The sequence below is a fragment of the Stegodyphus dumicola genome, chromosome 9, assembly GCF_044657685.1.
Source record: "Stegodyphus dumicola isolate Sdum_Otavi_A_Nest chromosome 9, ASM4465768v1".
NCBI lineage: Eukaryota > Metazoa > Arthropoda > Arachnida > Araneae > Eresidae > Stegodyphus > Stegodyphus dumicola.
In genome coordinates, this window is record NC_140776.1 from 156,360,305 (window position 1) to 156,385,410 (window position 25,106).

At 35.0% G+C, this 25,106-nt stretch overlaps 1 protein-coding gene across 1 annotated transcript in view; it reads left to right on the forward strand.

The window, feature by feature from the left end:
- The first annotated feature begins 254 nt into the window (after window positions 1-254).
- The window catches only part of LOC118189613 (glutamate receptor ionotropic, delta-1-like), a 51,935-nt gene continuing 27,083 nt past the window's right edge, over window positions 255-25,106 (forward strand). The window contains exons 1-3 of the mRNA XM_035360262.2: window positions 255-345; window positions 6,859-6,998; window positions 22,722-22,948. Coding sequence (XP_035216153.2) covers window positions 255-345; window positions 6,859-6,998; window positions 22,722-22,948 — 458 coding nt within the window. The remainder of the gene's footprint in view (window positions 346-6,858; window positions 6,999-22,721; window positions 22,949-25,106) is intronic.

Sequence of the window (25,106 nt, forward strand, 5' to 3'; positions counted from 1 at the left end):
CTCTTCGTTCATATAATGCTATTATACTTTTGTCTTTCCCTTGATGCTAAAGCTGATGCTTTGCTCAAACCCTTCTGTTCACTAAAGTACCCTGCCATCCTTAGCATGTTTGCAAGCTATATTCGGACAGTTCAACAAAACTAATCTCACTTCATAGCCGGAATTTCTTCCTACATCTGTTATTTAAATCGTAAGGAACTCCCGATATTTACATACTAAATTGTATTTCAGCAACTTTCAACCTCAGTCTCGCTATGGACCCTGTTTTCTACCGCTTCATGACAGAACTGGTAGTGGACTTGTTGCAGTGGCACTGGGTCGTCATCATCGAAGAAATGGAGAAAGGTCAGTGTCTTACCATTCAGCCTCTCATATTTTGAAAAACTCAAATTGAATAAATCCTTAATACTGCCATTATAATAACAATGAATTTACTGTTTTTTCTAAATGAATCATGAAACCAATTTGAGAAATTTTAAAACTTCTTTCTATTAAAATATAAAATTTGGAAATAAAGGAATTCACCCAAGAATCAATCTACGAGTACATACAAACATGTATTTTACTCATGTCACTTTTAAAAATAATCAGTATTGTTACATTTCTGCATGTAATGAAATAGTAAGGTTTTCGTTCATAAATAAGTTCTTATTCTTCATTCATTGTTCTATATTTCAACTTTCGGAATTCTTTACACCTTTACGCTCAGCTCAATACTGTTTATAAATATACAAATATACGAATTGTTGAATAAGCTGTATTGGACGCTCAGATATAAACGTAGGTCAGCATGTAGCCTTTCGTCCACTTGTTGAGTTTCCCAAGAACATTCTCATATAATGTCTCATTAGTTGTAAGATAAATACTATTTATATAGTGCGTTTATATATATACAGTAAAATATTGTTGCGTTTTTTTCTCTGGCACCAGTTGTTACGTTATTTTCTTCCTTCACGTTCGTACGGGGTTCGTATGGATTTGGAGTGAATAATGATGACACTACTTGATGAAGTATCCAAACACACTTTATTAGCCAGTATTGTCAGGACAGCTCCAAAACACGTTTACAGTCGTCGAAGATCTACTATAAACTCGCTGGAACGATCAGCGACACAGCCTTCAGGTTATCAGGCTATAACGGTGGAGACAGCTTCACTGCAAAGCACCAGAGTACAATTTCCGTCTCTGCTCGGTCGTTCTCGGAACTTCACGTACTCTAGAGACTCTCCACGCTACAACTCGCGATGCACTCGACGACACACAGAGCACGGCTCCCGACTCTTCGGTTCAGTCGTTCCCGGAGCTCAACACGCTCTCTCGACGATGCACTAACCGCGATGCATTAAGAGACTCCTTCGGTGAACTCGATGACCGACTCGGCACCCGCTGCCCTGCTGTCAACTCGGGATCGACTGCGCAGGGTTTGACTCGCTAGACGAGACACCAACTTGATACTAACTAACTCTCCGCGTAGCAGCAGGGTTTATATAGCTTTTGGCTGGTGTTCGAGTACGTTCTGGGCTAAACCGGTAAGAATTGGTTACAGAAGGTTCTCCATCCGTCCATGGCATATCGCCAATTTTGTAGCCAAATGGGCGATTTCTCGCCAAATGTGGCAACCCTGCATTATTTTGCCATTTTATGACAACCTTAAAACTACTTTGCGGGGAAGCTATCTTACCGCTCCTGTACATTTCGCAACAATATTATTAATATAAGTAATATACATATAGTGGTAAATAAATCGAATTACGGAGAAAACAGTTATAAGTAAGGAGGCAAATTTTGCAACTAACAGAAGCAAACAAGCTGCTAAACACGTGCCTGCCCCATTTTGAAGAACTGACTGCAGAAATACAAAATATTCTTGTAATATATTTGTGCGAATGATGCCCGTTCTTGGTTATAAATATCGTTACTCGTCTACGTTATCGCCGAAGGGGAAAAATTAATTGTATGATGTTTATAAGAATTCACAGATTATTAGTTGAGTAATTGCTTCTTGTTGACCCATGTCGTACATCTGCACTAAGGTGTAATCTTCGTTAGATACGAGAGAAGACGAGACGAGAAAAGATATATGTTTCTCCATAGTCGTCCAATGGGAAAACAAAAATTAAGACACTATTTGAAGTGTGAGCGAATGTTCATAATTTTCGAAACTGCAAATGTTACAATCAATCTAAATATGTCATTAGATATGAAAGAGCACATTAGCGAAAAAAAATTCAAAAAGTGGACAAAGGGTATATGCATAGTAACGCATCAAAACTCTTGAAATTTTGGGTGACGTTAAAGTTTCTTGCGCATGCGCGATTGCATATGAGTGGCAAGGTCGTCTGGTAGCGAGTCGCGCGTATTTAGTGTATTCGGGTGCGTGCTGTTTATTGTATTTTATGTACGAAATGGTACCGCTTTTGATTTTATGAAACATCATTTTGGTCTCAATATAGTACCAAGTAACTAACCAAGTGTACTTTGCAATTCATTTATAGATTTACGAGGAACATAACTGCAGATATCTTAAATTATGTATCTTATTTCTCGTAGCATTGACCAATATTACATAGGGTCATTTTGAACGAATAAATTCAATAAATAAAAAATAAAATATACGTATGTATAAAATCTTTTGTTCGTTTTATTTATTCCATAACATCCTGACACTTTCGTTAGTAATCGTACGCATTAAACACCAGCGGCTCTTTAAACTAAGAAAGCATACCGTCAAATTATTTTCATGATAATGAAGTTGAAGGAACAAAGATTTGAATATTTTTGTTGCCATTACGGATTTCTAAATTCCATTCTTGCGGTCAATAATTTGCAAAACATTTAATGAATTTTTTGTCAAAGCCATGAGCAGCATACTTTCTGGAAAGTGGTCTCACACATATTTAGAGATTTCCTCATTAAAATTATCATAAAATTACTTTTAAAGAAAATATTGTTGCTTGCTAAACGATTCCCAGAGATCTTAAATAAATAAATCTGAAGAACAGAAATATTTGAAATCTTGGAAACATAACAGCTGCTATGTGTACATAGCAGCTGATATGCTATAGTACATAGATAAACAACTGTAAGCAGCTCAAGAGAAATAAATGTATGTTATTCTTTTTAATATGTGAGAAGTATGACAGGTGATCAAAATTAGTGGTGTCAAACTCAAATCGGACTCGGGCAGAATGCAGGATCCAAAAGCTGCTGAATAATTTTTTAACGAAATTCATAACCATTCTGAGCGAAAACAAAATAACTAAATTTTAAGAAGAAGATTTACTAAATATTTACATTAATGATACATAAACAACATTAATGATAACGCAAAGGAAAAATTCAACTTTATTCTTTATCTGAATTCTAAAGTTTAGTACCTTCAAGAAATTTCTGCTGGTTGTAATTTTGGAATTCAAGTATAACAGCAGCTAAATGTTAAATTTGAGGTTGACATTTATTTCAGGTAATTCCAATATGTTGATTAACAAGTAAATAAGTTAATTTTAACCTAAACCAGAAAACGGGAAACACTAGAATATTTTGAAGTGCCGTTAACTATCTTTATTGGTTCTAATACCAAAGCGGAAAATTCTCCTATTTTATCCTAGCCACGTGGCCTGGCGTACAAGCATATAGTACCAACCAGCTGGATGGTGGTTAGTAACGCAGATTGGCGTGCCAGTGGGCCCGTTGCGAATCCCGGAGAAGGAGTGATGTTTTAAGTGGATTTGTGTGGCAAGGAGGCGCTCAAAATACACGGCGAGTCGAGAGTCCTTTCCAGAAGTTGGCGGTAGGGGAAAAGGGATGTGAGACCCTCGGACCGATCTCCTCAGGGTGTTCTCCTTCAAAGCTGGAGCGGAAACTTAACAGTTAACAATGTTCAGCAGTATCTCAAAATCCCTAACGTATTCATTCTAATTTTTTCTTCAATAGCTCATGTGCGCAGTCCATATCGCCATGTCTCTAAATCTATAAGTACTGCATTGCAACAAATATATAACTAAAAAGCATTCACCGGTCGCATAAAATTGCTTCTGAGTCTGCAAGTTTGAGACCACTGACTTAAATCATTCACAGAGCGAAATCTAAATCAGTAATCACGAGGAATAAGACTTAAGTGAACTGGTCACTAGTTGCAGGCTTCTGAGCGTATGCTACATCCTGGATGGAATGCTATTAAAAACCAGCACATACATTTTTGTGACTACTTATATGAGCTTGAAAGAATGGAGAAAAGGCTAAAGCCTAATTTCATAATATCAAGAGCTCATTGATGTGATGTCTTTAACGGCATGTTAACGGTGAGGGTCTTGAAGAAACTAATTTTTTCGTCTGCAGCAATAAAGCCCAAAAAGCATTTTCTATAGATGGTGGTAAAAAAAGAGAATTAATAGAAAGTTAATAGAGGCATTTCTTGTTCGAAAAAACATGGCGTACATCTCAGCAAGCAAGGCGCCTGGCGTCTCTAAGTGATCTGGCGAGCAACTCTGGAAGGCTGGATGAAAGATTTAGGTTGATAATATGGTCACGCGTAACCAATGATCTCATCAAGCAGTTGACACGTGTCGTGTAAGCAAAGTTCTGGCTGGAAAGAAAGTGCACCTGCGTGCTAATCAGGTATCGGTTGAAAGAGCAGGACTCTCTCAAAACCATATTTAATTTTGGAAAACAAAATAACAGAAAAATAAGGTACACAGGAGGAATTATTTTAAGATAAACAGTTTGTACAGTCCAATATAGGAACCTCTGTCTGAAACTGGAGTAGCAGGAAACTACACAAGAGAAGGCTTAAAGTACCCTTCATTAAATCTTTGAAAATTTACAATTCGTCAGCTCGACGCTAACAAACTTCGCCTCTCTTGGGCGGTAACGGAAAATCAATTAACGAAACTAAAATTTGAAGATATTAATTAAGGACAGAACTAGACTACAGGGCTCAGCGAGATCCCGTAACCTAAACCCCCTTCGAAGCTAGTGGCTGCAAATAAATGCAATTAAGCCACTTGAATCAACAATAAGCAAACGTATCTACATGCAGGGACGGCGGCTAGAGCCTAACTCTCTCTTTCTCTTACCGAAACTCGGCTTTTAAATACTTTCTACACAGTAGAAATTTGCATTCCTTTATGCGCGCTACAACATCTAACTATTCTGGCACTGGCAATTAGGGGAAGGAAGACTTATAGGAAAGTTTGAACTTAAACTTCAAATTGTTAGTTAAAATAAATATAAATTCCTACAAGTTAAATAATTAAAGAAAAAATAGAAACGAATAAGCAAAGCAAATTAAATACAATGATAAAATATTGACAAATTAACAGATTAAATGCTACTTGAAATGGAACAGAACCGCTCCGAGCCTTTTCCTAATTTTCTGATCTGTGAAATCATAATTCATTAGGGGAAGAGAGATATTGTTGAGTTCACGAATTTTTCTGAAAACGTTTTAGCAATTTTTGCTAAGCATTCGCTGAGTTTACCGATGCTGAGTATATCGTAAACTGCGTGTTACGAAAAAACCAACACATTTTCGTGTTTTGACGAAGAGTCATTTGAATAGTTTGTAGTTTATTTAATGCAGTAATAGTTAGATAATTCCAGATGGAACAGGCATAGATAATTACGGTGTGCAACATGGTCTTATCTTATACATAAGTAACTTGTTTTTTAGAGAAAGAACGGAGCTTCTGGCAATTAAGGGGTCGAGGAAAAATTTTACGCCAAAACGTTTTAATAATATGTGTTACATATGGATCCATGCGAGTCTTTGGTCTAAAATAGCATCATGTTAAGAGTTGCTTGGCCTCCGGAATTCCTGGGTTATACATGCTAATATTGACATTTAGATCCAATCTTCATCTCCTGGTAAAAAGTACAGCTTCAGATTTTTAAACACTAGTTTTTATTTTTCATTTGATCATCCAGAACTACAGTGCATAGATGTGTTCCTGTTTGAACAACTGAACACAGAGACTGGATTTGAGATAAGACGCTGGGCCGTCTGCATACATTGCAAGTGTAATGATGGGATATGTTGAAGATGGTTAGAAAAAAGAGAGAATAATGTAGGTGCCAGCAGGTCTTCCGTTAGGATTTGCCGGCGTGTAGAATAAATATTATCATAGCGAGCTGGTGAGTGGTAGAATGCCTTTTTCTAAAGCCATGTTGCTGAAGAATAAGAATACCTCTTTCTTCAATAATGCTGTTAATTTGATGTAGAATGATTGCTTCAGATATTTCACTGAGTTACGGTAGCAAGTTAATAAGTCTGTATGCAGCAGGGACCATTCCAGCTTCAGAATCGGTGAAGCAATGACATATTTTTCAGTTGTATGGAAAGAGATGGATTTTCTACATGCACTTGATAATTTTCGTAAACTTACAGAGAGTCTTAGGATCTATTTCTTTGATCTCTTTTTTTTCTAATTTTATGTAATCCTGGACTTTTGTGATTTCTTTTTACTATATATCTGCTCATCTCTGATATTATGACTAAGGGAGATACTGTTCATGCACGTTCTTGAAAAGAATTTTGTATTGAGAGATGAAACTAGACTCAACTTTCTCAAAATCAGTGTGTGCGATCCTGTTGAGACTATTAAACACAAAAGCTAAACAATGAGCTAATAGAATATTTACAAAAACTTGCAAAAACATCCAGTTATTCCAAAAGTATTTTTAAAAGCCCTTAATGTAAAATCATGTTACAGAATATATATATAAATAAAACTTCATATAACTTACAGATCTCAAGTGTGGTGACAATTAGGATCTATCACATTTTAAATTTATAAAGTTATATGATTTAACGCCAAACAACAGTTGTTAGTTACATTCTGATTTCATTATTTCCTTTAGAAACGGACCCATTACTTGTTAAATACCTCATGAAAAAGAACGTATCCGTAACAGTTCTAACAGCAGACATTGAATCAACCATAAGTAAATTACTTCTAGAATATGATGTGATACAAGCGATAGTTTTGCATTCTCAACAGGTAAGTTGGTTACTTCAAATTTTATCTTTCAATTTATATCATTTCCAATTTACTGTGGAAGGTGGTACAGAAACGTTTTTCATACACATATTTATGGAAAATGCTTTATCTAAGATTTTGAGACACTGTATAATTTCTAGAAGTATGACTAAACGTAAAATAAAATGAAAATTTGAGCTACATGTAATTTTCTGGTGATAATTTGAGATAAGAAATTCCCATTTAAAGAGAAAACATCATGAGATATATGTTAGTATTTTGTAAAATTATAATCAGATTCTTTCAAGTGTATTAATTTATTTTTAAAAATAATCAGTCTGTAGCCCAAAAATAAATATTAGAAATTTTCTGTGTTTATACTTCCCATTGAAACACAAAAAGCAGAAGTGTTTACAGTTTACAGAGTGAATCATAAATAAATTTGATATAAATTAGTAAATTAATGTATATGATGAAAATTTGGAACTTCACTTTTTATTTCAAATAAAATGTGTATATATGTATATAATGATTTCAAATGCGTAGATGAAAGAAGTGGACCTCCCAACAGCTTACGAATACTGCGTAGATGACCGAGAAGACCGTAGTGGCTTGAAGGTGGCAGAGTGGAAAGCATGATGACGCAATTTAGCACAACATATCTTGAAAAATCACAATCTTTTATTTTTTCCATGCATACCAAGTAATCCTTTTTCATACAAGATATTTCTTAATAATATTTGAATAGAATAACTTCCATTTTGAAGTACGACGTCATCTTAAGCGGCAGCAGCATGGATGAAATGCGTCTTACCAGCAGGAGAGCTAACGCGGAAAAGGGGCAAGGTTAACAATCATAGGAAGAAGGCTGGGAGTGCGAAAGTTTCAGTTCACAGTTTTGGTTTAGAATTAATTTGATTGGACAAGAGGTATCTGCATTAAAACGTTACGTAAGATAGAAAACTCTGAAACCTGTGAGAAGAGATGAATTTAGGGGTAGGTCACCAAATTTAGAATGTTAATTTTGAGGTCGTCAATTATTTATTTGAAACAGCTATCATATTTTGTTATATCTTACATATATGTATGCGTGCATGTATGTGTTTGTATACATGAATACATATACGCATATATATACATACATACATACATTTTCGAATCCGGTCCCGATAACAGAAGATTACTTAAATTTCACATGATCAGTTTATGTCATTAGCCAAGATAGCAGTTATCATTTAACATCTAGTTACAGACGACGGTTGACGGTTGCATATTAGAATAATTTTATGGCCGTGTGTACTGGTGATTTTTAATTCAGCATTTTCGCCATCGAGTGTGGTAAAGTGGAGAAAACACCTGCGTATACATGAAACATCCAGAAAAGAAAACCTGAAAGAAATCACAGCAATATCGTTAATTGTGAAAGAGTTTGAAACGGCAAGCAGTTTGAGACAATGGAGTGCTATCGTTCTTCACTTTGAAGACTTAACTTTCCTTTGACACTATCTCATTTCTCCTAGCCACAGTACTGTTACCACATAGTGCTATCAAGCAATCAAATATGAAGCCATTTTTCTGGATAACCATGTGCATAAGATGTATGAATTCCTTTGTTTTGTTCCAAGAATTAAGTATTTTAACTTTTGCTTTATTTAACAAATGTTTTCTCCGAAATCGACAGATGCAAACTTAACGGCGTGTAAAATCTGTTTAGTGATTTAAATATCATGGATTGTCATGGATGTTCTACTGATAGCACGCTAGCTCGAAGATTTTCAGCGAAAAAGTTGAATTTTTGCTACCATTTCATTATAGCAAAAAAAAAGCTGGCATTTGTTACCATCAAATAGAGCTGATTAAACACGGTGATAAAAAATCTCCATTAGTTACTTTGGAATTAAATACTATGACACTTTTAGCACTTTAAATACATGGCAGACACACGTTTGCATCACTCAAGCAGAATATTTTGGAACATCTATTTATATTTTACAGTTTCCCGCCAAAATGAAATATGTAGATGATATAATTATAAATGGTATCGTGATTCTAAGTAATTCATCAATCAATCAGCCTCTTAAGCATTTGAAAAGTTTTCTTTCAAGGTAACAGAAAAGTCACATAAACAATTTAAAGAGTATAAAAATTGTTTCAGTGCGCCCCTTTGAATTACATGTTGAGATCAAAAGACCGCTCTATTTTTATGCTCGGTACTAACAAAAAATGTAATCAAGTTCAAAGTGAAACACTTCACATTATCTTGATTCACACAAGTTTATTCATAGTTCGACTATTCAAACTGATCTTAAAACTTACTGTTTTGAAGATGATGTAATAAAACAGTTAAGAAATTCCAAACTGCTTGAATCTTCCTTCTGAATTTGACCGAATATAAGTAATTACAATTCTTTTATTGAGCATCTTTATACAAAGAACTTTCACCAGCTCTCCTAGTGAAAGCTGATAACTTCCTTTCTTATTTTTGGCAGTATTTATTGCATAAGATTATTTTTCATTGCCTTTAAAAGGACATTATCATTGCCATAAGAGAAATATAAAATTATGTAAACAGTTTTCCGCAGACGACATTTGTTTAAAAAATGATTGTGTTTGCTCTAAATCTACTGTCAAAAGCTCATTAGATGTAATTTGTTCTTCTGCATTTAACTTCAGTAAATATTTCTATTAGTGTTTAATTTTCCTGTCATCAGAGGCAGCGAAAATGTAATTTATCACTAACGCTTATGTTTCATAAATAACGAGATACTTCTTATGACACGTATGTTCTCTCCTACATATGGCCGAATTGAAGAATCGTGTTTTCAAAATCCAGTATAACTGCTGTTATACTCAATCTGTCTCTGCATACTAATACTTTGAACTACTAGTTTGTGATTCATGTGCTGTTAAAAACCATTTGTAATCGTATAAAAAACGAAGTTGCTTTCCATTTCTTTTTGACATATATGTACAGGAATTACTCGCAAACTTTTCTATAAAAGATTCTTCTGCTGCAATCTTGATTGCATTATAGGACCTTCAAGAAAATTCGTTAAATTCCTTTTGGGTTATCATGTCTTCTTGCCGATATGGAACACGACAAGGATGAAGGATAGAAGACAGGAGACGATAAAAAAAGTGGTTTCTGTTTCAATTAAGTATCAGTATGTCAGCTACGCATGAAATGCCTCATAACAAGATGCAACACATTTGGCGGTACTACAAACGTAGGATCTTCAGACATTTCATGCTTTCCCGTGTGTTGTTTGTTTCTGCTGTTCGGGATACTGGATTGCCGACTGAATCTCCCTGCCTAACAATCTCAGATAATTTTCTATGGAGATATGTCAACTTTAAATTGCATGATGCTTAATCTCGTCGTCAAGAGCTTAAGCGCATCGTGCTATTTTCGAAATATGCCCAGTCAACGTCACTATGTTGCAGCACGTTGGACGACACTTCCATGAGCACAAACAACATTACGTTCATCCTAACGTAAACCATGTTTTTTAATGTTACTTTTTAAGATGTTAATATTATCGGTTAATTGCAATGAATATTCTACTTGTTCCTAAATATATGTGGGACTCTTTAACTATGATTATAGGGTACAAAAGGATCTAATGAATAAGAAGAGAAATTGTGGAGATAGTTACATTGTTTACAAAAGAAACTGAGATGAAAATAATAATTTCAGCAGAAACAAAATATCCAGAAGCTCAGTAGAAAAGGTATTCTTTAATGGAGCTTCAGAGTTCTGTAGCACAGGAGAAAAACTGAAATATTTTCTAGAAATGCGTTCTGTGCAGATTTCCATGGATAATATTTTATTAGGATCAGATAATATTTTATTAGGAGATCTAAAGCATTCTTTCGAGCGTGATATTACCGGCAATTGAGCTAATCAGAAGAAACAGTAAAGACGATCTGGACTCTTTTATAATATAGCGAGCAACAATGGATTTCTACTTGATGTTCGATAAAGATAGTTGCTTGAAGACGATAATCTAACAACATAAACAAAAGTCTGAGAACTGTTTGTTCAGTTTACTCGGAGTTGCAGCGGCTGTTTCCGAATTTGATGGGCCTTTAACCTGTCAAAATGTTTTACGGAATGAAACAAAATTCTGAGAACTTGTTTGTTCAGTTTACTCGGAGTTGCAACAGCTGTTTCTGAATTTGATGGGCCTTTAACCTCTCAAAATGTGTTACGGACGATTATTTTTGCACGAATTTCATTTACGGATTGCTCCACAATTCTCGGCAGTTACCTGTTTTTGGAGAAGGAACTTTCATCAAAGGTTTTTTAACAGAAAATTTTTTAAATTCACATTATAAGTGATGAAAATCATGAAGCCTGTAGCACAACCAATGGAGAATCAAACATGGAACTAAATTCGTGGAACTTAACACGGAACATGAAATTAAAACACATCACGTTTTAATGCTATGGTATGCATGCCTTCTTTCATTAACCTTCCAACAAATCCTATCAGCCTTCAACCCTCTAACATCAAAGGCCGTATATATACGGCCTAGAATACTATCTGTGATATCAGTAAGAACGTATATATACGTGCATATTAATAAATGTCAAGAAATTAAGGAAATATATTAAAAGTCCACAAATCTAGGTACAAGATACCAGGAGAATTTTTACATTAAAATCAAGAAAATAATTTTTTCTCATAGTAGTTTTGGGAAATTTGTGCTTTCTTAGTGAAACACCTGGCCGGTCAGAAGGTCAAATTGTTGAATATTGGTAATTCAATTCCATGTTCGTTTCTCGATTGATTGTGCAAGAGGTTTCATGATTTTCCTCTCCTATAATTTTAATTCTAGGTATTTTCTGTTGAGAAACATTTTATGAAAGTTCTTTCTCCAAAAGCAAGTAACTCCCCGAGAATTTTGGAGTAATCCATTAATGAAAGGTAGGGAACTCGGGTATGGTTTCTAACATATGAAATTCAATTTATTTTCCAAAGTTAAGTGGTTTCGTAAATTGTTCTGCTCTTGATAGCATTATCTGGGGAAAATTTTCAGTTTAACTTCTAGATAGGTAGCCTACTGATAATTTTGTAATAAAATTGTTCTGGACAAAGCTACTTTGGAGTAATCCATTAATGGAGGGTAGGGAACTCGGGTATGGTTTCTAACATATTAAATTCAATTTATTTTTCAAAGTTAAGTAGTTTCGTAAATTGTTCTACTCTTGATAGCAGTATCTGAGGAAAATTTCCAGTTTAACTTCTAGATAGGTAGCCTACAGATAATTTTGCAATAAAATTTGAGCAAAGTTACAATATGTTGCACTTGGCCTGCACTTTCGAAAAGCTCCTGTCTAATTCGTTAAATACTCTTTTTTGACAAACTATATGCTAAGTAATTCTGGGCATTAGCTACTATCTCTAATTTTACAAAATTATCTATTGCTAAAGATAATAAGATGCCCATCCAAAATGTATTATAACTTAATATTGGTATACATAGTTTAATATCATATTTCTTTCTGGTTTTAATAATGCGCACATTGAGTTAGCTTTCAATATCGTGCAAAGACTCAGTTTTAGATGTTTATAAATGAGCAGACGTAGAATTAAAGGTTTAAGTAATATTCGTCACATTATGCTAAGAATAATATATTACTTTAAAACATTTGTTTCAGATTGAAAATCGAAGTTTCTTCAACAGTTGCCGAATTAAATGGATCTTGTACCTACCAAGCATGTTATCGACTTATGCGTCCTCTTCTAAAAGCGTCGAATTCATGCAACAGCTATATATTTTACTTGTGATTCCAGGAACAGAAGGAACTTTCTTTATCCAGGCGAGTACATGCAATATTAAATAAATAAATCGTTTACAAGAATGCAAAAATTCTGAGATAAAATCCTTTACTGTTGCGAAAAATAACTCATTCTTATAAATATTTAGAATGAAGTAACGGAAACATTAATAAATAGCTAAAAATAAACTATAAATTAAACTCACTATTTGAGATATACCGCTTGCATAATTACTGTTGAAAATTTTGCAAACCACGGCAATAAGGCCGAGGATGATCTTCTAAGGTTTGTCCTACGTTTCCTAACAGTTAATTTTTAGTTAAAGTTACTTTCCTCTCCATTCTTAATTTCAGCTTACAACTTCCGGCCAGAACGTATTTTCAGAATCGCGGTCAAACGCAAATGAGGAGGAGAAGTATTTAACTTGGAAGTTCTACTGACTTCGTTAGAGAACCAGATATTCCGAGCAGCGTGCGTTTGCCTTTTAGGCTACTCTCTCTCTCTCTCTCAAGCTATTATTACGCTCGGCCGTACTTTAGGAGCTTCGCCAGTTTAGTCAACGTTAAGGGACCAACTCTGTTAGAATCTTAATAGCTTCGGCTATATCTTTTTCGTTAAGTTTTACTTCTTAGTATTCCTGAATTCAAGCCCAAGCGGAGACTTTGTTGTAAACTCCAAGAAGGAGTCGATTGCTAAATTTATTTTGAATAATAAAGGATACTTAATCAGAAATCAAATAACAAAAATCAGCGTTATATTTTCAAATTTTCACAGGACTAGTTTTGATGGTTTTATAGAACCACCATCATCAGCTGCAAAAGCGCAAATGAACGAGATAGGATATAATGATTAGATAAGATAAGAAAGCCTGGACCGAAGATAAGCTAGTGGCGCCATCTGCAGATGAAACCAGAACTAAAACATAATTTCTTTAAAGGCCGAAGGTAAAGAGGGATCGGAATTAGGATCGTTAAGTAGAACAGAAATTTTTTTTGAATGTAAAATGCCTCTAGAAAATCCAGTTCTCCGATAGAAAATGTTTTTGAATAAAAACATCTTAAAATTTCGCGGAAGGAACATATGAGGCATATGTTAGAAAAAATGGAAGCATGAAATCTTCTGTTGTTGTTGAAAAAAAATTGAAACATCCAATATTGTTGGTCTGAAAATCACTCTTTCAATTTTTCTGCTGCCAAAATTATTCAAAATCATCTTCCATTGGAGAACTGGATTTTCTAGAAGCAATTCACATTCAAAAAAATCTTTCTGTTCTAGTTAACGATCCTAATTCCAATCTAACTTTGCCTTCGGTTTTTAAATAAATTATGTTTTAGTTCTGGTTTCATCAACAGATGGCGCCACTAGCTTATCTTCGGTCCAGGCATTCTTATCTTATCTAATCATTATATCCTATGTAAAGAACGCTCCTGAACTCTACTAGAAAGACCTGTGATGCTTTTGACTAGAGAGAACGTCGTTAGCAAACTTCTCACATTACGAGTACTGTAATTCATTTTAACGCCTATTTTAAAGAACTGTGAATGGCAACGACTTAACTGAGGAATACGCATGCGTAAAGAGATGAGACTTCTGTTGAGACGCCTGTCAGTGAGAGAGAGTTTGGGAAGCTCCGCCAGCGAGCTGAGGTGTAGAGACTTTGTTTGTCGAGTGATGACGAGTACCATCTTCGTTAACGTCTCTGATCGTGTCACCAGCTCGGATATCTACTAAAGTTTTCTAAATGTATTAATTAAATGTTGTATCTGTGTCATGTTGTGTAATTAAAAGGATGCATCACCAATACCAGTATTGATTCCGTTTCACTGAAGCATCCACGACGTCACAGACAAAAGAAATAAAAAATTGGAGGTTCCACCGAGATTTGTGTGACAAGAGACCAGGTATGTGTTTTCCACAATATTCATTTCCAGGCCTGAAGTGTATAATGTAGTTATTTATTACTTATTCTGGAAATCAATTCCCAAAGCAGAAGTATCACGTCAGTGCATAGTACGAGTTTAAACACTCAATGTGTTTGGTTTATATATCTAACAAGATATTTTCCTTTTGTGGTATATTCGGGAAAACATTTTCCCATTAACACGTAGCACATCAGTGCATTTTATAGCACGTCAGTGCATACAAGTTTTAAAACAATCAAAGTGTTGCATTTATATATCTAACGAGATATTTTTCCTTTGTATGATAATGGCGAAAATCCATTCCCATAAATAAACAGCACATCAGTGTATTTATGTTTAACGTTTCGCTATAAATTGGTGTGATAGAATCTGAACTGTTTATTTTGTGTACATGTGAAAGCACATCAGTGCAATATTGCAATTTTCATTTTTAAGTCATTAGAAGAAAATTTATGTTAAATTCTTATGAAAGAAATAAGTTGTTGAAGATATTAAAAACTTGTTACTTTGGTTTTCTCATGAAAGCACACCAGTGCTGTATTTTAATATGATGTGTATTTTCTGATAAGTAGAATATTAAATTCTATCATCTCATTTTTAATTTTAAAGCTTTGAGCAGTAAAGAAATGTTCTAATAGTGTTCTGATTTAAACATGCGCCTATCGAATTTATGTAGTAATTGCGTTGGCCATGTGGATTGCCAACTAAAGTAGCTGTCATGAAAACGATAGTTAATTAAAGGTGTTTATATTTATTGGCGCCACTCTGGTTTTTTTTTCTGCCTGGCTGTACTAAATGAAAAGAATTTGTTATTAATTTTTTATACGAAGTATTCAGTAAGTTTGTTTATTCGTTTTATGTTTGAATGGAAATAAATCCACAGTGATTAATGCTTTTATTAACCTTTTATTTTCATTTGCCTAATTTTGTAAGAAAGAAGAAAAGTTAGTGTTTTTTTATATCTCTGATATATTTTTATGTGTATTATTTGTGAATAACTATTTGAGTTCTTATTTGTTTTGGGCAATTACTTTTGTGAAAATGGCATTTTTGGGAAAAGCTAAGAAAAGGGATCTATTCCTTGTCGCTTCAGAACTTGGGGAAATAGCTTTAGAAGATATGAAAGTGATAGATTTAAAACAATTAATAACGAATAGTAAAAATTATGAGGAAGAATTTGTTAAAAATTTGTTAGAAAGTATTATGACTGATAGGATAGAAAAGAAAAACTTAGAGAAGCAAACAAGAGCGATAAAATTACAGTTAGAACAGGAAGCTAGGGAGAGGGAATTTCAGATACTACAACAAAATAAAGAAATTGAAAAGCAACAGTTAGAACTAGAATGCCTTAAAGCAAAACAGAACACTGAATCTGCTAAAGCTGGAGGTGAAACGGTATTTAATCAGAATTTTCAGAAACTTATGCCCAAGTTTAATTTAAAGACTGATGATATCAGTTTATTCTTAGAACTTTTTGAGAGGCAAGCTAAAGTTCTAAAATTGCCCACGGATCAATGGGTGTCATATCTCATTGGTGTCCTTCCGGTTGAGGTAAATAATATAATTGCTAGGGAACCTGAAGAACAGGCTAGAGATTACCAACATATTAAAGAATTACTACTTGAAAGATTTAAATTAAGTGCGGAGAAGTTTCGGTAACTTCTTGTTAAGATTCAAAAAAATCCGGATTCTACGTGGTACGATTTTTATCACGAAATTAAGACATTTTTAGATGGGTGGCTTAAGGGATTAAAAATCGAAACATTTGAGCAACTCAAGGATTTAATGTTGGTAGATCAGATTAAAAGGCGCACGCCTAATGAGTTTAAGGAACATTTTATAGATGAATGGACTACGATCACTTCACCAAAACTGTTGGTGGGTAAAATAGAGGAATTTGAAGATGCGAAAAAGACGATGGTTGGGAAAACGAAATTGGGTGAAATCAAAACGAAAATATCAGGTAGACAAATGGGTGTTTTTCAGTCCACTGGTAACGTTTTCAAAAATAGAAAAAACCCTCAGGGCACACAATTTAAAAAAGATGATGCACGCAATGTTGGGAAAAAATCGGACTCGAATTTTGATAGGAGAAAAAGTGTTATGAATGTGGATCTTTTGACCATTAACGTCCTCAGTGCCCTAATTTTAAAACTAAAAAGGCAGATTTGTATCGGATAAGCGGGAGATCAGAAAAGAATCTGTTAGATCCCTATACGTTAAATGGAAGAGTGAATGGTTTTGAAGTACCTATTCTAAGAGATACAGGAGCAACGGTAGATATTATTTGTCAGAAATATGTAGACAGAGATAGAATGAAGGGGGAACATGTGTGGGTTCGACATTTGTTGGATGATCATATGACTTGTTTACCTGTTGCTGAAGTAGATATTGAATGCGATTTGGGTACAGTAACCACCAAAGCAGCTGTGATAGGAGACCACTTAGACCAAGGACGATATATATTAGGCAACCAGACAGCGGCTCTTCTCAGAGGAACTGAGAAAAATTATTCGTCGTATGTCGGTAATGTTAATGCGGTCGTTACTCGATCTCAAGCACAACAATTAAAGGAAGCGGAAAATTTATGTGAGACGAATCAAAATTCTGAGCAGAATGAGTTAGAATTGGAAGAGGAGGACGATGCTCATGAGAGGTTAGAAAATGGAGAGATATTGCCTCCTGTCGACCTCTGTGTCCCCACAAGTCCTGCAATTCAAATTGACTCAAGTACTTTCATTGATGAACAACAAAAAAGTAAAGAATTTGCCCCTTTATTAGAACTAGTAAAAAGCGGAAGTAAAACAAGTTATGGGATTAAAAATGGGGTTTTAGTGAAAAAGAAGGTAAATAAGTTAGGAGGAGAAGAACATTTAATTGTTGTTCCAGAAAACCTCAGAGAGCAAAATAAATCAATTTGTCATGAAGGAACTTCAGGTCACTTAGGAGTTCTGAAAACAAAAGACCGGTTACTTAGACATTTTTTCTGGCCAAATTGTTATAAAGACATTGAGGAATTCGTTAAAACATGCGACTCCTGTCAACGTGTAGGAAAAGGAAGTGACAAAAAGAAAGCACCGTTGGTAATAGTACCTGTGATATCGGATGTCTTTAGTAAGGTTAATGTAGATGCTTGCGGGCCTATGCCTACATCTACTGAAGGTAATAAATATCTTATTACAGTTATGTGCTTAGCATCCAAATATCCTGACGCCGTCCCGGTACCGGATATAACGTCGAAATCTGTTGTAAGTGCACTCTTGCAGGTATTTAGTCGGATGGGCTTTCCAAGGGAGGTTCAAACTGATCAAGGGAAATCTTTCATGAGTCGCTTAACCGTCGAATTTTTGAAGAGGTTTGGTATAAAAATTTCCAGAAGTTCGGTTTATCACCCCCAGAGCAATCCAGTAGAACGGTTCCATAGGTCAATAAAAAGGGTCTTAAAGGTATTATGTATTGAAGCTGCCCCGAATTGGGAAGTGCAATTACCTGCCGCTCTCTTTGCCCTGCGAACAGTAACGCATGATAGTACAGGATTTAGTTCAGCTGAATTAGTGTACGGGACCAACCTCAGAACCTCACCTGTCGCATTATTATATGAGAAATGGTTAGATCCTCAGGAAAAAGAAGATACCGTAATAGAATATGTTTTCGAATTAATCAATAGGTTAAAGAAAAGTAGAGAATTAGCTACAGAGAAAATGGAAGAGGTGAGAGACAAAAGGAAGAAATGGTATGACAAAAATGCCGTGAAGAAGGAATTCCAGCAAGGAGATTCTGTATTAGTATTAGCAGTGAACCAACCCCATAAACTCGCTCCTCAATGGAAAGGGCCGGGGAAAATAGAGAAAAGATTATCAGAAACAAACTATGTGGTTAGTTTTGAAGGGAATCAGGAAGGGAATAAAGTGTATCACATCAATATGTTAAAACCTTATCATAAGAGACCTGAACTTTTGAATATGGTGCTCTTTGACAACGAGGAGTTAGTTGAACCCTCGGAATTAGAGGAGGATTTTCCTTATATGTTAACCGACCCCAATGTGTTTGATTTTAATGAAATAATAGCAAAAGATAATCTTAAAGAAAGACTTAGTGATGAACAAATCCTGCAGTTGGGAAAGTTGTTGGTAAAGTTTTCTGCTATATTTTCGAATATTCCAGGGAAAACAAATTTAGTCGAACATGATATCGAACTAATCAGTGACAAACGCGTACAGCATAAGCCTTATAGAATGACAAATCGACAGAACGAAATTCTTAAAGTCGAGATTGAAAAAATGTTAAAATACAAGATTATTGAACCAGGACCCTCTGAGTATATTTCACCCATGATCCTTGTTGAAGCACCAGGTAGGGATCCTAGCCCGTGTATTGATTACAGAAAGTTAAACGAAATAACGCGTACTGAGTTCTATCCGATCCCCAATATAGAGCAACGTGTTGAAACTGTTGCAGCAGCCAAATTTATCACCTTGATAGACTTAACTAAAGGTTATTGGCAAATTCCGCTGACCTCTAGAGCGCAGAAAATTTCTGCATTTGCTACAAATTTTGGCGTATATAGGCCTTTGCGCATGCCATTTGGGCTTAAAAATGCTCCTTATTATTTTAGTAAAATGATGAGCGAAATATTGTGCGGATGTGAGAAATATGCGACCCCTTATTTAGATGATATTGCTATTTTTTCTGAAACGTGGGAGGAACATTTACAACATTTACATGAAATTTTAGAAAGAATAAGAAAAGCCAATTTAACTATTAAACCCTAAGTGCAAATTTGCACAAGAATAAATGCAATATCTCGGTCACATAGTAGGTCGAGGAAAACGTTCTCCAGCAGAACTAAAAATCGAGGCGGTTCAAAATTTTCCTGTTCCCACAACTAAAACTGAGATTAGAGCTTTCTTAGGGTTAGCTGGATACTACAGACAATATATACCCATGTTTTCTGCTATAGTCGCACCTTTGACAGATTTGTTAAAAGGGAATAACAAAAAGGGTAAAATTGTTTGGAATGATGAATGTAGTGAATCATTCAAATCCTTAAAAGAAAAGCTATCTAGTAGGCCTGTGATACATGCACCCGATTTTTCTAAACCATTCATACTACAGACAGACGCATCCGATCAAGGATATGGTGTTGTTTTAGCCCAAAAGGATGATAAAGGAAAAGAACATCCCATATTGTATCTCAGTAAAAAATTTACTGACAGTGAGCGGAAGTATTCCACCACTGAAAAAGAGTGTGCTGCAATTCTGTATGGAATAAAAAAATTGCAAGGGTATATAGATGGGCAGACTAAATTTTCAATTCAAACGGACCATAATCCCCTAGTATGGCTAAAAAATAATGCAGGTAGAAATGGTCGATTATTACGCTGGGCCTTAGCCTTGCAATCTTATAATTTTACGATACATCATAAAAAGGGAAGTGACAACTTAAATGTAGACTGCTTAAGTAGAAACTCTGTACATGCCAGTTAAATAGACTAGTTATCATTTCTTTTAAATTGTTTTGTTATTTGATTATGTATATTGTATTTTTTTTTAATTCATACTATATAGTAAATTGTTAGCTTTATTCTTACAGAGAAAAATTTTTGTTTTGGTTTTTCATATATTGTATGTGAATTTTTAAATGTGTTCTTTTTATGATGGCCTGGTTATGAGAGTGGAGAACCTTTGTAACAGTGTGGTTTAAAATTAACTGGTAAAATGTTGAACAATCTCTATTGAAACCATAAACTGTGAACTGTGAAGGTTTACTTCTCCTGTGTCCGGAGAAACAAAAACTGGAGGCGGAAGATGTTTGTAGCGAACGCCTGCCTGAACTTGTATTTTATCCCGTAGGAACTTTAAAAAAATTTTGTTTCCTCTGTGTCCGAGGAAAGCAAAATCTGGAGGCGGAAGGAGTTCGTCTGTAAAGAACGCTCCTGAACTCTACTAGAAAGACCTGTGATGCTCTTGACTAGAGAGAACGTCGTTAGCAAACTTCTCACATTACGAGTACTGTAATTCATTTTAACGCCTATTTTAAAGAACTGTGAATGGCAACGACTTAACTGAGGAATACGCATGCGTAAAGAGATGAGACTTCTGTTGAGACGCCTGTCAGTGAGAGAGAGTTTGGGAAGCTCCGCCAGCGAGCTGAGGTGTGGAGACTTTGTTTGTCGAGTGATGACGAGCACCATCTTCGTTAACGTCTCTGATCGTGTCACCAGCTCGGATATCTACTAAAGTTTTCTAAATGTATTAATTAAATGTTGTATCTGTGTTATGTTGTGTAATTAAAATGATGCATCACCAATACCAGTGTTGATTCCGTTTCACTGAAGCATCCACGACGTCACACCTATCTCGTTCATTTGCGCTTTTGCAGCTGAGGATGGTGGTTCGGTAAAACCATCGAAACTAGTCCTGTGGAAATTAGAAAATATAACGCTGATTTCTCTTATTTGATTTCTGAATTAGTATTTGTTCGGCGTGTTATTGTGTCTTAATTAATAAAGGATAATTAACTCTTCATACGTTTACGTTTCTATCTCTCTGAACTAAGCGAATATTCGCTTACCAATTCTTAAGTTCCACACAGTTGGCAGTAACTCCAAGGTTGGAATCTTGCAATTTTGCAAAGAAGGACATACGGGTCTTAACACTTGGTTCTAGAAATGTCACTAAATCGACCTACATTCTCCACTGCATATCAAAGAATCCGAGTAACTATAAGACATTACTATAAAGAAGAATTTTGAGAAGTGATCTGCTTGACATACTAGACAATCCGGATGTAAGGTAGTTGCTGCTTTTAGTTTGACCACCGGGCATGATTGCCTTTCGAACTATCGCTTTCGATTTGTAAATGTCTCTAGCCAGTATCCCCCGAACTTTCATTTAGTTCTATGTCTACTTCTCTAAACCGTCGTGTCTACTCTGTGGGAAAGCATCTGTGAGGGCTTTCCATTTGCCTACGTAATGTCTTGTTATGGACTAAATTTTACTTCAATAATTGGGAGGAGCCGAACCTATGCACGAACTTTTGAATTTTCATATTTTGTATTTGCTCCTATCTTTAATATCTTGTATCTGTATTTTGCACTGGATCTCATTTTTTCTTACATATCTTCTCTTTACTTCTGCCTGCCTTCCTCTTTACCTCTGCCTTTATCTCTGCTTGCCTTCCTCTTTGCATCTGCCTTTATCTCTGCCTGCCTTCCTCTTTGTATCTGCCTTTATCTCTGCCTGCCTTCCTCTTTGCATCTGCCTTTATCTCTGCCTGCCTTCCTCTTTGCATCTGCCTTTATCTCTGCCTCTCTGCGCATGCTGTTGCATGTGTTCCTTTTTACCTCTTCCTGTCTGGGCTTTAAACATAGTTTCTTTTTTCGCATTTGAAATAAAATATCCTTTTTCAAAACATTCTTCTTCTTCTTCATAAGCACCGCAGCTTGTTACAGGCCAAGGCTGTCTCTCCAAGTTTCGTCCATCTGACCCCATTCGGCGCAATAGCCTTCCATCGGTTAACTCCAGTTAACCTTAAATCTTGCTCGACATCATCTATCCATGTAGTGGGTGGTCTTCCTTTTCGTCTTACTCCCTCAATTCTCGAAAAGGTTATCTTTTTGGTTGGAAATGCATCATCGTATCTAAACACATGGACCAGCCATCTGATACGAGATGCCTTTACGGTTCTCACAATATCAGTTTCACCATAGTTTTAATATTTTTCATATAGTTCATGATTATAGAGAATCCTCCACATGCCATTTTGTTGTACCGGTCCAAAGATCTTTCTTAGGATTTTTCTTTCAAAAGTTGATATCAGGTCTTTCTCTGCTCTGTTAAGTATCCAACATTCACTTCCATAAATGGCAACAGAAACAAAACATTAAAAAACATTAATATATATATATATAAAATTCAAAAGGTTCTTTCATATTCAAATTTGTTAAAGCATAGTTTTTGCATTTTGACCATTCTGAGTGTTTTAGATATTTATTTAACTTAAAAAAAACTGAACAATAAATTAAACTGTATAGATCCCAGAACACAGTGGCGAAAGGTCCAAGACGTTAAATGTATGGGATCCTACATCTGGCTTCCAAAACCAGCATTCATTCCAGGAATGCATGCCGAAACCTTTGGGTCACCTTCGTATAGCGATGGAAAAACACTTTCCTTTTTTCACACCAGCGAACGAAACTCATCCCGCCTCTGGATCGGACATCGTTTTGCTCGATAGCCTGGCCAGCGTCCTAAGATTCAAGTAAGTATTAGAATTATTAATTGCACTACTTTGATTAACCCTGTACATAAATGATATGTGAGAATACTTTAAAAGTATTTAATAGTGCACAGTGTTAACAATTATTTTTTTCTTTGTCCTCCTTCTTATAATATTGTTGAGAATATTTCTGTTTATAATTTAAGTTTTATGTGTTTTGCCGTGTCATATGTTGTTTTGTTATTTATTTATTTATTTAAATCATTTTATGTAGCAATCCAGTTATGTTCTTTTGTTTAAACAAATTCGTTGCCACATATTATAGTGATAAGTGTCATGCATTTTGTTGTAGAGCTTTTAAATTTGAATCGATCGAATGTAAGAAATGTAAGGATAGCTCTTGCAAAAATAGATATACCGACAAAAAAACATTCTACCGGGGTAATATTTGGTGATTTCTTGCCAGCTTGACGAAATTTTGGGAGTTTATGGGAAACGCATTTTTGAAGCCCTAGAAGAAACTTTTTTCGAATTTTCCAAAAAAACGTTTGTAGAGACATCAGAGCTTCTGATGCAGGAGACATAAAAAATGAGCAATGCCTTCACCGAGACTCCAACCTGGACCTCTCGAATACGCGCCGAGTGTGCTAACCACTACACCCCGAAGGCATGCTGAAACGAGGGAGAAAATAGGGCGACTGGGGATTAGGAGACCTAATCGCCAAATCTTGATGGTGGAGAATTATCAATGACCACCTTCCAGTTCGGGCGCCAATGTAGAGCCATTAGATTAATTTGAAGCAGGAGATGTGAAATTTGTGCAGTGTCCTCGCCCCTGGAACTCTCGAATACGCGCCGAGTGTGCCAACCATTATACGACGAAGGCATGCAGAAAGAATGAGAAAATAAGTTTAAATTGTTTTCCTTGAGGAAAGTTTAAATTTTCTTAAGTTTAAATAAGTTTAAACTTTCTTCCTTGAGAATGACGGCTGCGTTGCAGCCGTGTATTAGTTCGAAATCTGCAGCTACAGAGCATGTGTAGGGCATCGTTCTTCCTTTTAGTTTTATATCAGTAAGGAAAAAATTACATTATTCTTCTGATATAAAAGCAAATTTTGCCGATGTAAAATCAGCTCAGTAGCAGATTTTGCAGTGTAATTACGTTTATGTTTATATTCTAAAATAAAACCCTAACATAAATCTAAAATCTAAATCCTAACATAAATCTCCAAACTAATATTACGAACAATTGCTTGTTTTGGAGTTTTTTTTTTTTTTTTTTTTTTTTTTTGTATGCTTTTTGTTTAATACTAAACTAATATTGCACTGAAAAATCTTTATATTTCTAACAAATAATCCGTCTTTTATAAAGAGATTATTTTTAACTTAAAAATGAGATTTTTAATAAAATTAGTAAATTAATAAATTACTCAAATAGCTTTCATATTTACATTTGTTGCAGTTACTTTTTGTGCCATTTAAATTACTCATTTTTAAGAAATTATTGATTAAAGTGTCCTTTAAACATTTATTTTACTCATAAATTCATTTCAACCTCCTTCAACATATGTAAAGAAATTAGATAATGAAGAAACGGCATAAATGTATGTATTGTTGCGTGCGTACGGATTCGTTTGAATTGAATGCACAAGTCCGATGAAAAATGGACAAAATTTATTATTTTCACAACAGAAATGCTTAAATTTCCTCAGATATTCGTGCAGCATTACAAAATAACACACTAGTTATCTTTTAACTACTCAAACGTTCAAAAGAACTTAATTCAAAACAGCTAACGAAAGCTAATCCGGGAATTCGCTACAATCAACAAGAGCAGTTTTATAAACAAACTCTTAAAACAACAACAAACTGTCTACTGACTAACAATTGAGAGGTGTTCCTCCTTTTTATAAGATTTTTAAATCGCTTTCTGGAACTTTCCCGAAATCAAAAAGAGATATTTATTTATTTATTAAATGTTAAATGCACGTGCTCTTGTATTTTTAATTTTTCCGGCTTAGCTTTCTCATAATATTCGTCACGCGCTGCACTGCACGGGGAATAAAACAATTGAATTTATAATTCAACTAACATTAGCTATTTAAATACCAAATCTGTAACAGTATGTTTCTCGCTTTGTGATAAAACAACGGTACCTTGTGACATCAAATTTTGAATAACATAGTCCTCCACTCGAATA